This window comes from Salvelinus sp. IW2-2015, linkage group LG22, assembly GCF_002910315.2.
Source record: "Salvelinus sp. IW2-2015 linkage group LG22, ASM291031v2, whole genome shotgun sequence".
NCBI lineage: Eukaryota > Metazoa > Chordata > Actinopteri > Salmoniformes > Salmonidae > Salvelinus > Salvelinus sp. IW2-2015.
In genome coordinates, this window is record NC_036862.1 from 22,355,907 (window position 1) to 22,372,759 (window position 16,853).

Genomic DNA, 16,853 nt, shown 5'->3' on the forward strand with positions numbered 1-16,853 from the left:
CTCCAGCTCTAAAACATCAATATGAGCTTGGTTTATGTCAGTCTGGGGCGGTGCTTGGCCTGTCTGGTGTTTTGCTGCTGGTGCAAGATCCAGGCACTGCTGTTTCTCCACAGCACAGGGTGTCAGCTCAACTAAAGGAAAGAAAGAAAATGTTATTCACTATTAGTAGGCTATTTACGTGCCCATGTTGTAAAATACTTTAATTGGGGCTTACGATATGCCCAGCCTTGTGGTATGAATGATGATGTTTTGCAATATGCTGTAATGGGCTGATAATGGTAACATTGTAGTGAAGTAGAATTAATATTAGTTTTAACTTGCATTATAGTAATTGATAATTACCAGTTATTTATGCTTACTAAATATTGGTGGGTTGACTTGTCCATCGTCATCATTGGGGTTATGGAGGGACAAACAGCTGGGGAATCATCTTGCATATCTTCTGGGAGAGTGGATCAATTCCCTTGGACGGAGGGCCCCCTCGGTCTGAAATAGCCCCGCCTCTCCTCTGCCACATGCTTTTTGGCTTTTGCTTTTTTTAATTCCAGCACGCCTTCATCCGATTTTGGTCCCTCTTCTCTTAATCCGTGTCGATCCATTAAATCTGTTGCATAAAACGGGCCAGGTATTTCCTTCTTTTTGACAGTCGTGTTGAGTCTTTTTATCTGCCAGTACATTACTAAATTCCTCCATGAGCTCCGACAAGTTTTTTTTCATAAGCGGAGAAATTTGAACTTCTTTGACATGCCATGATCAGGTGGCTAGCGAACAAATAATAAAGGGCTATAACGCTAAGTAAATCAAATAAAATTTTATTTGTCACATACACATGGTAGCAGATGTTAATGCGAGTGTAGCGAAATGCTTGTGCTTCTAGTTCGACAATGCAGTAATAACCAACAAGTAATCTAACCTAACAATTTCACAACAGCTACCTTATACACACAAGTGTAAAGGGATGAAGAATATGTACATAAAGATATATGAATGAGTGATGGTACAGAACGGCATAGGCAAGATGCAGTAGATGGTATCGAGTACAGTATATACAATGAGATGAGTAATGTAGGGTATGTAAACATTATATTAAGTGGGCATTGTTAAAGTGGCTAGTGATACATGTATTACATAAAGATGGCAAGATGCAGTAGGTGGTATAGAGTACAGTATATACATATGAGATGCATAATGTAGGGTATGTAAACATTATATTAAATGGCATTGTTTAAAGTGGCTAGTGATACATGTTTTACACGTATGGCAGCAGGAACTCAATGTTAGTGGTGGCTGTTTAACAGTCTGATGGCCTTGAGATAGAAACTGTTTTCAGTCTCCCGGTCCCTGCTTTGATGCACCTGTACTGACCTGGCCTTCTGGATGATAGCGGGTGAACAGGCAGTGTGTAACGATATTCGTCTTCGGATGAAGAGTAGTCACTGGACCAAAGCGCAGCATGGTAAGTGTTCATGTTATTTTTATTAGAACAGAAACACTAAACAACACAAAACAGAAAACAACTACCCACCCGGGAGCATTTACGTTATTTGAAAACGAAATCATCAAAATATTGTTATTTTTTAAACAAAGCGATTATTATTATTATTATTATTAAATTACATTTATATAAAAGTCCCTTGGATATTCTCACAGATTTATTATTAATTATGTTATTAGCAGGACAATATACAGTTGAAGTCGGAAGTTTACATACACCTTAGCCAAATACATTTAAACTCAGTTTTTCACAATTCCTGACATTTAATCCTAGTAAAAAYTTAACGCAGGGCCGACAGACAAGGAAAATGGCCATTCTTGAACATAGGTTGAGATATTCTTACTAATCTGCTAGAGAACCAGTTCGGATTTAAGTATACCTTTTGTATGACTGAAGACGTTAGTGAGAGGTCTGCTTTAATGTTTAATCATTTCTGCTCTCCAAATTCATATTCATTATATAAATAGCGTTCAGCGTACAATGATACCTTTGTTTTTAAGCCCTGGATTTCTAGCCCCTTGATATTATTGTTGGATCTGATTTTAATAGCTAACATTTCGATGGCCATAATAAATACATATGCCTATAGTGGACAACCTTGTTTACTCCTCTTGACAGATTAATAGTTTCAGAGAAGTAGCCATTATTTACTATTTTACACTACAGTATATATACTATATTTAACTTTAACCCATTGTATAAGAGATTCTACAAAATTGAAATGYTCCAGGCATTGATAATATAAATTCCAGTCRTACTTTATCAAAAGCCTTTTCAAAGTCAGCTATGAATACCAGTCCTGGTTTCCCAGATTTTTCCATAGTCTTCTATTGTTTTCAGTACTTGTCTTATATTATCTCCAATGTATCCTCCTTGTAAAAACCTGTCTGATTAGGATGAATGATATCCGACAATACCTTTTTAATTCAATGCGCTATGCATTTTGCATCACAACACTGAAGTGTATTTTCTTTAATGGACTGAATCTTTATATTTACCATTTGGGTTCTGTTTTAGTAATAATGAAATCAGACCTTCTTGTGAGTATCTGATAATCTAAAATKTTTATAGGACTGGTTAAAATATGCTAAAAACAGTCCTTTGAGTACATCAAAAAAGGGTTGGTATACCTAAACTGGTATGCCATCTAGCCCTGGAGTATTCCCAGAATTAAAGGCTTTAATTGCACCAAGAAGTCTCTCCTCTGTAATTTGGCCTTCACATGAGTCTTTCTATACAGATGTTCATTTTACATTATTAATAGAAAAAAATCCTAACAATTCACTTTGGTTAGTGAAGATGTAGGAGACTGAAATGAAAACATATGCTAAAAGTACTTTGCTTCCTCTTTCAAAATAAAATTTGGCGAATCATGGGTGAATGTTGTTTGTTACAAGTTTCAGTAAATAATTTATGGTAGCATTCATATGTTGAATAGTTTTTTTGCATTTTTCCCCATATTCCATCCAGTTCGCTTTATTTGTTATAATATATTACACTAGATCTTTCTTGAATAAGTACCTCCATTTATTTYYCCCCTAACTTATTCTGTGCCTCTATGGTACAGTTTGTATTGCTATCTATCTGTACTTTTAGTCCTTCTATTTCCTTTGTTAAATATTAACTCTTTTGACCTAAATTGCTTTTGTTTTAAAGATGAGGATTGAATTGCATGGACTCTAAAAGGCACATTTAAGTGTCCCATACAATAAGGGGATCTGCTGTACCTATGTTGTCGGAAAAAGTCAGTTATAAATTATTCTGTCCTAGTTAACTGTTCTTTAATCAATCCAAAATAGGCTTTGATAAAATGTCCAATATCCTCGCCCATGTGAAATTATGTAAGAGTATCATGCCAATATTTGAATGTTGACCGCATTCTGCTCCCATCAACTTGAAAAAAAATGTTTTTAATACTTTTGGTCTTAGCGAGAAATGATATTAGAATATATAGTCAAGACGACGAAGCTATATTGAGACCTCCATCTTGTATAACTCACTAGGTCAGATATTTAGCCCCATATATCCACTATATCCAAGATATTCGTGATTTCTAAGTGCACAAGGGTGCTAGTTTGTAGAGTAATTCCTTTACGTTCATTGAGAGTTTTAAAACCGCTTATTATAATCTCCACCATAATAATAGAGTTTTATGGCCCTTTGATATATTTACACGTCATTTATCAAAGAGCAGTTTCAGCTCGCAATCTCATTATGTGGGGTATCATTAACGGACAAATTATAAACATTGTTTATCTCGTCTCAATAAATATTTATAAAAGTAATCTGTCTTGCGCGATCCGTTTGCAACAATTTGCACATTCGAATCAAATGATTGTTTATTAAGTACCATCACACCTCCTTTTGATGTTTCTTTACCCATGGGAAAAGTATTCCCCCATTAAAGTTTTGGACTATGCAGTCGTTTCTGATAATACAATAGAGTATTTATATTCCTTCTTTTGCTGTATTATCTGCTTAAATCGGTACGAATTAGATAATACTCTGGCCTTATCTCTTATTTCACATTTCCAATCATGAGATACAAGGTTTCAATTCTATTTATCCTAATAGATGCGCGTTTGTAACTTACAGTGAAACACACGTCCCCATGAATGATTGAGTGTCCATATAGCTGTACCATGCTATTTGCACTGCTACTAAGTAAACCTCCAATTGTTCTCCACTATTCCACCCTCTAAAACCTCCCCCCATCCCAAGTTAGGTTGTCATCCCAGTGACTGGCAGACCACCCTTGTCCCCCTGGGAGAGATTGGGACCCATCCTTTAAAAAGAGCACACAGTGCCAGCCACAAAAGCAGATCAACCACCAAAAGCATTTCCAACGCCCTCACCTTGATTGTATTATTTACAGTTATAAAAAAATTTATACAGTACCAGTCAAAAATGTGGACACACCACCTCATTCAAGGTTTTTTCTTTATTTTGACTATTTTCTACATTGTAGAATAATAGAGAAGACATCAAAACTATTAAATAACACATATGGAATCATGTAGGAACACACACACGCTGGTCCCCTGTTGTGACCATTTCCCAAGCATCTCTGTGCAGTCAGACCTCTGATTATTTTGTGCCACYAAGGCCACAATTATTTGCCCCCTCTCTGATTGTCCGAGTGTGACCCTCTTCCCATGGGTTACTGTAACTAGTGTTGCCAGCACTGCCACTACCTGGGTTGGGGCACCCCACCGGAATTCCCACCGGCTAGGTACAAGGTCGTCAAGGTTCTCATTAACAGCTTTGATCAATTCCTTGTATATTATGCTCAACCATCCAGGGTTTTTGGCTTTGTAGGACCAACCCTGCCAGGTAAGCTCAGACWCTTGAGGGGCCGGTGCTGCTTTAGTGGGTCTCTGATCGCATTTATCTTTCTGTCTTGGCTGCATATAGGCTACTTGCAGCAGGCCTATAAAACAAATAAGGACCTATCCTTAGTGTATGGGTTACCCTTAGTGTATGGGTCGCTCAGGTGGGTGTCTAGGGTATAGGGTTGGGGACCGTTCCATAATGATAGGACAATAAATAAATAAACKTTATTTATAATTTAAAATGTATATCCCATATCTTCACAAAATTCAAAGCTCTCTCTGTCACAACTCACTTACATGGCTCACTCACTTAATGTCACGATCGTCGTAACTTTGAGGAAGAGTGGACCAAGGCGCAGCGTGAGAGAAATACATCTTCTTTTATTATGAAGACGAACAAACGAACAAAAACAACAAACTGACGATCGTGAAGCTATACAAACAAATAGTGCTGACACTAAACACTACACATAGACAATTACCCACATTAACCTAATGCCTATGGCTGCCTTAAATATGGCTCCCAATCAGAGACAATGAATGACAGCTGTCTCTGATTGAGAACCATTCAGGCAACCATAGACATACCTAGATACGTATACCCTCAACACAAACCATACACTCTACTAAACCCCCTATACCATACAACCACCCAAGACGAGACAAATACACACACACATCCCCCGGTCACACCCTGACCTAACCAAAATATTACAGAAAAAAAGAATACTAAGGCCAGGGCGTGACAGTACCCCCCCCAAAGGTGCGGACTCCGGCCAAAACCTGAACAGAAGGGGAGGTGGGTGGGCCTTCCTACGCGGCGGGCTCGGGTGCGGACGTGACCCCATCCACCATAAGGGTGACCTTTGGTGGCTCTGGCAGATCCTGGCTGACTGGCGGCTCTGGCAGATCCTGGCTGGCTGGCGGTCTGGCAGATCCTGGCTGGCTGGCGGCTCTGGCAGATCCTGGCTGAGCTGGGGTCCCGCCCTCTGGGTGGCATGGCTGGCGACGGCTCTGGCTGGTCAGTGGCGGCACGGCTTCTGGCTCTCCTGTCTGGCGGACTGGGTCTGGGTCTGTTTGGCGGACGGCTTCTGTTGCTCCTGTCTGGCGGAGGGTCTGCTGCTCCGTCTGGGCGACGGTCTCTGGCTGCTCCTGTTGGCGGACGGTCTGCTGCTCCTGTCTGTGGGGGGCTCTGGCGGTCTGTTGGGGGTCTGGCGGCTCCTGTCGCGGGCGGCTCTGACGGCTCGGAAGACGGGCGGCTCTGACGGCTCGGACAGAACGGGCGGCTCTGACGGCTCGGGACAGACGGGCGGCTCTGACGGCTGGGGACAGACGGGCGGCTCTGAGGCGATCGGGACAGACGGGCTGTCGACGGCTCGGGACAGGGACGGGCGCTCTGACGGCTCGGGACAGACGGGCGGCTCTGACGGCTCGGGACAGACGGGCGGCTCTGACGGCTCGGGACAGACGGGCAGCTCTGCGCCGGACGCAGACGGGCTGCTCGACGGTCGGGGACGAGCGGGCTGCGTCTGACGGCTCGGGACGACGGCAGCTCTGACGGCTCGGGCAGTACGGGCAGTCTGACGGCTCGGGCAGACGGATAGCGGAGGGCTCTGGGCAGACGGACAGTGCAGCGGCACTGGGCAGACGGGAGGCTCTGGCCGGCTGGAGGCGGCAACAGTAGGCACTGGTGCGTGGCCGGAACTGGAGGTACCGGCTAGAGGGACGCACTCAAGGCTAGTGTGGGGAGCAGCAACAGGACGCACAGGAGGCTTGGTGCGTGGTGCCGGAACTGGTGGTACCGGGCTGGAGACACGCACCTAGGGCGAGTGCGTGGAGGAGAACGGGCTCTGGAGACACACTGGAAGCCTGGTGCGTGGTGTTGGCACTGGTGGTACTGGGCTGGGGGGAGGTGGCGCCGGATATACCGACCATGCAGGCGTACTGGCTCCCTTGAGCACTGAGCCTGCCCAACCTTACCTGGTTGTATGCTCTCCGTAGCCGACCAGTGCGGGGAGGTGGAATAACCCCAGCTGGGCTGTGTAGGCGAACCGGGACACCATGCGTAAGGTGGTGCCATGTATGCCGGCCCGAGGAGACGCACTGGAGACCAGACGCGTTGAGCCGGCTTCATGGCACCTGGCTCAATGCCCAATCTAGCCCTGCCAGTGCGGGGAAGTGGAATAACCCGCACCGGGCTATGCACACGTACAGGAGACACCATGCCGCTCTACCGCATAACACGGTGTCTGCCCGTACTCTCGCACTCCACGGTAAGCATAGGGAGTTGGCGCAGGTCTCTACCTGATTCGCCACATCCCCTTTAGGGCTGACTCACAAGCTTCCTACCGCGTCGTCGTGCTGCCTCTCATTCTCGCACTGCACACGCAAGAATCCCAGGCGGGTCGCGGTTCTCCCTGGGTCGATCGCCCACCTGTCGATCTCCTCCCACGTAGTATAGTCCAGACTCTGCTCCCATTGCCATAAATCCTGTGTCGGTTGCTCCTGCTGCTGCTTAACACGCTGCTTGGTCCTTGTTTGGTGGGTTCTGTCACGATCGTCGTAACTTTGAGGAAGAGTGACCAAGGCGCGCGTGAGAGAATACATCTTCTTTTATATGAAGACGAACAAACGACAAAAACAACAAACTGATGATCGTGAAGCTATACAAACAAATAGTGCTGACACTAAACACTGCACATAGACAATTACCCACATTAACCTAATGCCTTATGGCTGCTTAAATATGGCTCCCAATCAGAGACAATGAATGACAGCTGTCTCTGATGGAGAACCATTCAGCAACCATAGACATACTAGATACCTACACTCAACACAAACCCATACATTCTACTAAACCCTATACCATACAACCACCGAAGAGACAAATACACACACACATCCCCCTGTCACACCCTGACCTAACAATATTACAGAAAACAAAGAATACTAAGGCCAGGGTGACAATTAATTGGCATTACTTTGGCAATTAGTGGAACAGCAGTTCAATGCTCCAGCTAATCTTACTATGGAAACCAGATCTTGCCRTGGAATTTCTGGCCAATGACCCCTCCTATGGGAGGACCGAGTAACAACATTGTTCAATACAATATTTAGGTGCTCTATCCCGTTGATATTACTAGGCTACTTGTCATAGACACGTTTCCATTCTATTTTATATTGTTATGTTATATTGTAGGCTATATCATTTGCCTCCCCTAACTCATTGACAGAATGTTGAATATTCAACCTCCACAATATAGGCTAGTGAGCTAGCTAAAGAATCAGWGGAACTTACTGAATAAATTCATTAGGTCCTAATCTATGGATTTCACATGACTGGGAATACAGATATGATATGCATCTGTTGGTCACAGATACCTTTAAAAAAAGGTAGCGGCTAGGATGAAATAAACAGTCAGTATCTGGTGTGACCACCATTTGCCTTATGCAGCGCAACACATCTCCTTTACAGAGTTAACCAGGCTGTTAATTCTGGCCTGTGGAATGTTGTCCCACTCCTCCTCAATGGCTGTGCGAAGTTGCTGGGTATTGGCGAGAACTGGAACACCCTGTCGTACACGTTGATCCAGAGCAACCCAAACATGCTCAATATGTGACATATCTGGTGAGTATGCAGGCCATGGAAGAACTGGGACATTTTCAGCTTCCAGGAATTGTGTACAGATCCTTGAGACATTGGGCGTTGCATTATCATTCTCATACATGAGGTGATGGCAGTGGATGAATGGCATGACAACGGGACTCAGGATATTGTCACGGAACCTCAGTGCATTCAAATTGCCATCGATAAAATGCAATTGTGTTCGTTGTCCATAGCTTATGTCTGCCCATACCATAACCCCACCRCCACCATGGGGCACTTTGTTCACAACGTTGACATCAGCAAACCACTCACCCACACGACACCATACACATGGTCTGCGGTTGTGAGGCTGGTTAGACGTAYWGCCAAATTCTCTAAAAATGACGTTGGAGGTGACTTATTGTCGAGAAATTAAGATTAAATTATCTGGCAACAGCTCTGTTGGAGATTTCTGCAGTCAGCAGGCCAATTGCACACTCCCTCAAAACTTGAGACATCTGTGGCATTGTGTTGTGACAAAACTGCACATTTTAGAGTGGCCTTTTACTGTCCCCAGTTCAAGGTGCACCTGTGTAATTATAATGCTGTTTAATCAGCTTCTTGATACCCCAATGTAAACAAATTTGTGCACAACATTTTAGAGAAATAAGCTTTTTGTGCATATGGAACCTTTTTGGGGATATTTTATTTCACCTCATGAAACATGGGAACAACAATTTACATGTTGCGTTTATATTTTTGTTCAGTGTAGTTACATTGAAAGTAGGCTAAATGAGGTCATGGATTCACAGGAATGGAATGACAAGGAAAGGTATTGTTTCAAAGAAAGTGTAACTGTATCAGTTGTGTTGTTGTAGGTTAGAGCAGCTCTGCAGTTTCAACACCCCATTTMATTTTGATTTAATTAGATTGAACTAACCAAAACATTAACAGTTGAAATACACAAATTATTATACTTCKAAACACCATCCCAGCCTTGTTAACATTATGCAGAGGGCTTGTGTTACTCGGAAATAAAATAGAACGACTAAYGTTACCTACTTGGGTTATTGCAGCAAAACAAGGACATACCGCACATTCTTTATTGATCATTCTCACAGAAAACTTTTCATAAAGCTAACCCTCCCAAAACACCATAACACAATGTATCTATTGTGTTGTTTATTATGAATTCAGTGGAGCATCTCTGTCCTCGAGCGCGGAAGGATGCACTGCGCTCGCTCTAATAACATCTCCCGCCCTGGCACATGCTTCAAGACACGCTATCATGGTTCCAGAGAGAAACTGCGTATCGAAAACTTAAACTCACCTTCCTCCTCTCCCATACGTTCGTCCTTCCAGTCACAACAGAGCAGCATCAACCTCATTCACTCTCCGATTCGGAGCTCTATGAGAGCCTGACTCTGATGAACAGATAACCGGTCTCACTTCGACCAAAGCCCCGCTATTCGTGTTGTGTGTTTATGAAGCCGACTAGACTAGATCCTCACAGCTTGATACTACTTCGATTTATTCGATGAGGAGAGGATGGGCGATTTGAAACAGTCAGGCTGGGGGACCGGAAAATATGGGTTGGCCAACCGATAACAATCCCTGGAAATTTTGTCTGCGTAGCACAAGCAAAAGCAACTGGGGGCAGAGAGACGAAGCGATGCGCAATGCACCCATCACAGAAATAGGAGATGTATCAGAATAGCTGTATTAGAATAGTCATCTAGTCTATGAGAGCAGGCTGGAATAGGCTAGTTGCATTAAAGTCTACATTCAGACATGTTAAAGTTCCTGAATAACATTTGAGCCATTGATTCATTTTGATATGTTGGTGCAGTTTGGGTGCAAGTGGAAAAAAGCTGACGCCTGGGCACAAATKTATTTATTAACCATTTTATTTCGTTATTTTACTTAAGCAAATAAAATGCCGGGATTACCGGGAACAAGTCACATGTGCGTCATGAAAATGTAAAAGTGCAAAACCCCATYGTTCCTCCTTTTTCTCATTTAAATAAGATGAATACTATCCCACCGCAYGGAATACACGGGGCGGCGGGCCCCGGATCGGAGCGGCTCACACACAGTTCAGAAAAAGCCCCACGAGTAGGCTACAAGAACTGAAGTGAGTGAGAGTCATGATAACCTAGGGCAATTACTACAACATACAGTACACACAATCCCTAAAGAGACATCGTAGTGTAACTTTATAACAGAGCGAATCAATCTTTGGTCAGTAATGTCTAGTGAGTCTTATTCAACTGTAACTAACTCAAGTAAAGAGTGAAATGGGAGCTCACTCTCACAATTTACACAGACTAGGGGCTATAGCCTACACACAGACATTAAAAAAGCCCTTACATATACAGTATAACAATTCTCAACAGTGATTAAATGCATTACCCAAATATATATTTAAAAGATTACACAAATATGGTGATAGTCTACTTTCATGAGCGGAAACATTTGAAACTTGAATAATGAGCGACAACTTGCATAAATGAAACTATAACTGCATGTGAAACTAGAATGATTACAGATATGCATAACATTCTAGGCACTTAATCTTGGACACCAGAAAAATKATAYGTAATTAATAAAACAAAATGTTCAATTCATACATTCATAATGTACAATACATGCCAGAGCAGTATCGAAAGGATTTCAGTTTTACATTTTTGTAAAACTAAAAACATACAAATCACTTAAAAAAACAAAACACACCGTTTCAATGGACTTGGGTACAAACCAACACAATGTATGCTATGAATATCACTGAAGATATCACCTACAAATCTTTTGAACACCTTTGGATTGATTGTCATCAGCTTTATCATATTCAGAGCAACACCTGCTCTTCATACTTCACAAGTTTGTCAGAAATCAAGGTAAGAAGGCTACTTACACCATGGCACTTAAMATATAGTCAAAGTTGCTGATGGCAGATGGACTGTGAAACCTGTGCCCACACACACACGCTATGCCACTGCTATTTCACCCAGAGCTATAAATAGCAGCAGAGATGATAGAAAGCCAGAGGAGGCAGTTCTGAAGATACATGGCCAAAGTTTATCAGCACTTTMCCAACCACACCTCTTGAAGCTCAACCCTTGGTTTGACATGTCAGTATGGGAAGATCTCCAACAGTTACAGGAATGGTGTTGGTTTTGACTTGGAGCACTTCTCTGCATTCAAAGCATGCTTAATGGCTCTAGTTGGATAATCTTTCATATTCTCCTATATACCCAAACATCTCTGGCAACATGTGCAAGCTCACAAGCACATAGAGAGACACACAGCCACATAGGCACACATCCACACATCCACGCCCACACACATGCATGCACACACAAACACTTGGTAACTACTTAAAGGGGAGCATCGCAGGCATGTCAGTAAGAGCTGATGAACACCACGAACAATGATAAAGGCACAATCAAAAACACTAAGTCACATCAAATGTGTGCAAAAGTCTGGGTCGGTGGGTTTGTATAAAAAATATATTGAGTCAAATAAAGTACAACATATCTTTACATACTGTAATGGGGGATGTTGTGCATATAAAATGTACATTCTAGATCATGCAGTAGCACCATTGTTTCTTGAGGTTCAACTTCTTCTGAAGAACACCCTCTACTTCTGCCTTCCACAGTATTTGCTTTGGCATCCAGCAGCAACTCCTCCTGTAGAGAAACCACATTGGAAGAGAKKATATTTTAAATGCATGCATTTGTAAGAGGGTTTGCATTTGTACTTGGTTCGGTATCAGATTCATGTGTYTTTTTGGTCACATGCCAGAGTGTTTGTCTTATCGTACCTGGTCTGTAGCCTCCTCCTCCTGCTCCACCAAGGAAGCCCTGGAGTGGGCCATACTTGGCTGCTTTGGCTGCGAAAAAAAGTTAGTTAATTACAGGTGTTTTTGTGATCACTAATTATAATTTTTTAAACAGTGTTGGCAAGTCATTTCCTGAGCAGCTTTAATGTGTTTTTCTAACCACACTGCACAGATGAGTAAACTTTATGGAAATCTGTTGCTTGACCACAGCAGCCAAGAGCCCCAGCAAGCCTTGTGAGTGAGTTAGCATATGCTAACAGGTTGTCAAACAAGAAAAATGCTAACAGGTTGTATTTGTATTTATTATGGATCCCCATTAGCTGCTGCTAAAGCAGCAGCTACTCTTCCTGAGGTCCAGCAAAATTAAGGCAGTTTATACCATTTTAAAAACATTACAATACATTCACAACACACTRTGTGCCCTCAGGCCTCAACTCCACCACTACCACATATCTACAGTACTAAATCCATGTGTATGTATAGTGCGTGTGTGTGTATGCATGTGTCTGTGCCAATGTTTGTGTTGCTTCACAGTCCCCGCTGGTCCATAAGGTGTTTTTGAATCTGTTTTTTAAATCAAATTTTACTGCTTGCGTCAGTTACTTGATGTGGAATAGAGTTGTTTGTTGGGTAAGCATGGGTGTCCGAGCTGTGTGYCAGTAGTTTAGACAGACAGCTCGGTGCATTCAACATTAATAAAAGTAGTGAGGAAGTCAATTTCTCCTCCACTTTCAGCCAGGAGAGATTGACATGCATATTATTAATATTAGCTCTCTGTGTATATCCAAGGGCCAGCCGTGCTGCCCTGTTCTGAGCCATTTGCAATTTTCCTAAGTACTTTTTTGTGGCACCTGACCACATGACTGAACAGTAGTMCAGGTGCGACAAAACTAGGGCCTGTAGTACCTGCCTTGTTGATAGTGTTGTTTAGAAGGCAGAGCATCACTTTATAATAGACAGACTTCTCCCCATCTTAGTTACTACTACTGCATCCATATGTTTGTACCATGACAGTTTACAGACTAGGGTTGCTCCAAGCAGTTTAGTCATCTCAACTTGCTCAATTTCCATATTATTTATTACAAGATTTAATTGAGGTTTAGGGTTTAGTGAGTGTTTTGTTCCAAATACAATGCTTTTAGTTTTAGAAATATTTAGGGCTAACTTATTTCTTGCCACCCACTCTGAAACGAACTGTAGCTCTTTGTTGAGTGTTGCAGTCATTTCAGTCGCTGTAGTAGCTGACGTGTATAATGTTGAGTCATCCGCATACATAGACACTCTGGCTTTACTCAAAGTCAGTGGCATGTCGTTAGTAAAAATTGAAAAAAAGCAAGGGGCCTAAACARCTACCCTGGGGAATTCCTAATTCTAACTGGATTATATTTGAGAGGCTTCCATTAAAGAATACCCTCTGTGTTCTGTTAGACAAGTAACTCTTTATCCACATTATAGCAGGGGGTGTAAAGCCATAACACATAYGTTTTTCCAGCAGCAGACTATGATCAATAATGTCAAAAGCTGCACTGAAGTCTAACAAGACAGCCCCCACAATCATTTTCTCATCAATTTCTCTCAGCCAATCATCAGTCATTTGTGTAAGTTCTGCACTTGTTGAGTGTCCTTACCTATAAGCATGCTGAAATTCTGTTGTCAATTTGTTACTGTGAAATAGCATTGTATCTAGTCAAACACAATTTTTTCCAGAAGTTTACTAAGGGTTGGTAACAGGCTGATTGGTCGGCTATTTGAGCCAGTAAAGGGAGCTTTACTATTCTTGGGTAGCGGAAGGACTTTAGCTTCCCCACAGACCTGAGGGCACATGCTCTCTAGTAGGCTTAAATTGAAGATGTGGCAAATAGGAGTGGCAATATCGTCTGCTATTATCCTCAGTAATYTTCCATCTAGATTATCAGACCTCGGTGGCTTGTCATTGTTGATAGACAACAATATTTTTTTCACCTCTTCCACACTGACTTTACGGAATTCAAAAGTACAATTCTTGTCTTTCATAATTTGGTCCGATATACTTGGATGTGTAGTATCAGCATTTGTTGCTGGAATGTCATCCCTAAGTTTGCTTATCTTGCCAATGAAAAAGTWATTAAAGTAGTTTGCATTATCAGTGGGCTTTGTGATGAATGAGCCATCTGATCAATGAATGAAGGAGCCGAGTTGGCTTTTTTCACAAACATTTATTTTAAGGTGCCCCAAAGCTTTTAACTATMATTTTTTATATAATTTATCTTTGTTTCATAGTTTAGTTTATTTTTATTTAGTTTAGTCACATGATTTCTTAATTTGCAGTATGTTTTCCAATCAGTTGTGCTGCCAGACTTAATTGCCACCTCATCCCTCTCAACCATACAATTTTTCAATTCCTCATCAATCCAAGGGGATKYAACTGTTTTTACAGTAATTTTCTTAATGGGTGCGTGCTTATTTGTAACTGGTATAAGTAGTTTCATAAATGCGTCAAGTGCAGCGTCTGGTTGCTCCTCATTACAAACCACAGACCAGCAAATATTCTTTACATTATCAACATATGAATCACTACAAAACTTATTGTATGACCTCATATACACTATATTAGGCCCAGCCTTTGGAACTTTGGTTTTCCTAGATATAGCTATTATATTGTGATCACTACATCCTATGGATTTGGATACTGCTTTAAAGCAAATATTTGTAGCATTAGCAAAGATGTGATCAATACATGTTGATGATTTAATTCCTGTGCTGTTTGTAACTACCCTGGTAGGTTGACTGACAACCTGATCCAGGTTGCAGGCACTGGTTACAGTTTGAAGTTTTTTCCTGAGTGGGCAGCTTGATGATAGCCAGTCAATATTTAAATCACCAAGAAAATATACTTCTCTGTTGATATCACATACATTATCAAGCATTTCACACATTTTATCCAGATACTGACTGTTAGCACTTGGTGATCTATAGCAGCTTCCCACAATAATTGGTTGGCTAGCTGCATATGCTAAATATAGAGGAGCTATTGATATTCACTTGTGCTGCGACTGCAACAGATGCCCTAAATCGATAGTGTTAATGAATAATTCTTAGCTATTACAAATGTAATGATTTGAACTGCAGTAGGGGTGCAGGGTGTACTCAGAGGTGTGATCAGTATGTGTGTAATATAATGTGAATAATACTTGATCTATGCACCATAAAGGGGCCTACATTGATGACTTGATGGCATGAGGGCATGATGACAATTCATAACAACCAGTCATAATAATTTATGATTCTGCATTAGCACAGATTATTGGCAATAGCACATCATTTGGCATTTGTAGACTAGCCATTGAGACCATTCTTGTGATAAGTGTAAATGCGTGAAAGGTTAAAATAGTTATTTAAAAACACACCTCCCACCTATGTGAGCAAAAGGCTGACGACCATCTACTAAGTACCAGTCAAAAGTTTGGACATACCTACTCATTCAAGGGTTTTTCTATTTAAAAAAAAAACAATTTTCTACATTGTAGAATAATAGTGAAGACATCAAATCTAGGAAATAACACATATGGAATCCTGTAGTAACCAAAAAAGTGTTAAACAAATCAAAATATTCTTGATTTTTCAAAGTAGGCACCCTTTTCCTTGATGACAGCTTTGCACACTCTTGGCAATCTCTCAACCAGCTTCACCTGAAATTAGTGATGCACCTACATGACATTTTTGGCCGATACCGGTATCCGATATTTAGCTTGTCAAAAAAAACKATACCGATAACCGATATTTAACATTTTAGSGTCCTTTTAAGCATTCTAGTACAGTTAAATAGTTAACACACACACACACACGGACGCAGCACTCTAAGGCACTGCATCCCAGTGCAAGAGGCGTCACTACAGTCCCTGGTTCGAATCCAGGCTGTATCACATCTGGCCGTGATTGGGAGTCCCATAGGCGGCGCATAATTGGCCYAGCGCCATCCGGGTTTGGCCGGGGTAGGCCGTCATTGTAAATAAGAATTTGTTCTTAATGGTGGTCAGACCCATCTATGTGAAGCTTGCCACAATAAGGATTAGCCACAACAGTGGACTTATGCCATAAAAGTATGGCATAATTCTACTATTTGTATTCATTTGCATCACTGTCAATGACATACTTTTATTTTGAAGGCAAACTGCAAATTCCACTATTGTGCCTAATCCTTATTGTGGCTAGCTTCACAACACATAACCAAGTCCGGTTGAGCATCAATACATTTACATTTACATTTTAGTCATTTAGCAGACGCTCTTATCCAGAGCGACTTACAGTAGAGTGCATACATTTTATTACATTTTTACATACTGAGACAAGGATATCCCTACCGGCCAAACCCTCCCTACCGGCCAAACCCTCCCTAACCCGGACGACGCTATGCCAATTGTGCGTCGCCCCACGGATCTCCCGGTTGCGGCCGGCTGCGACAGAGCCTGGGCGCGAACCCAGCCCAGCCTGGGCGCGAACCCAGAGACTCTGGTGGCGCAGCTAGCACTGCGATGCAGTGCCCTAGACCACTGCGCCACCCGGGAGATGCCGGGTGGCCAGATGACACTAGCCGGTTGCTTATAACATTAGCTTTGG

General features: G+C 42.1%; 2 protein-coding genes across 15 annotated transcripts in view; both read right to left on the minus strand.

Annotated features, from left to right (window-relative positions):
- Positions 1 to 9,946, minus strand: part of LOC111982683 (LIM domain kinase 1) — a 151,415-nt gene extending 141,469 nt beyond the window's left edge. The window contains exon 1 of the mRNA XM_070433868.1: positions 9,744 to 9,946. Within this exon, the coding sequence (XP_070289969.1) occupies positions 9,744 to 9,801 (58 nt within the window). The 5' untranslated portion in view covers positions 9,802 to 9,946. The remainder of the gene's footprint in view (positions 1 to 9,743) is intronic.
- A 356-nt stretch (positions 9,947 to 10,302) lies between these two features.
- Positions 10,303 to 16,853, minus strand: part of LOC111949621 (elastin-like) — a 109,111-nt gene continuing 102,560 nt past the window's right edge. For all 14 annotated transcript variants that reach the window (XM_070434130.1, XM_070434138.1, XM_070434136.1 and 11 more), the window contains 2 exons: positions 12,240 to 12,308; positions 10,303 to 12,105 (listed from right to left, as the gene is read on the minus strand). In XM_070434130.1, the coding sequence (XP_070290231.1) occupies positions 12,056 to 12,105; positions 12,240 to 12,308 (119 nt within the window). In that variant the 3' untranslated portion in view covers positions 10,303 to 12,055. The remainder of the gene's footprint in view (positions 12,106 to 12,239; positions 12,309 to 16,853) is intronic.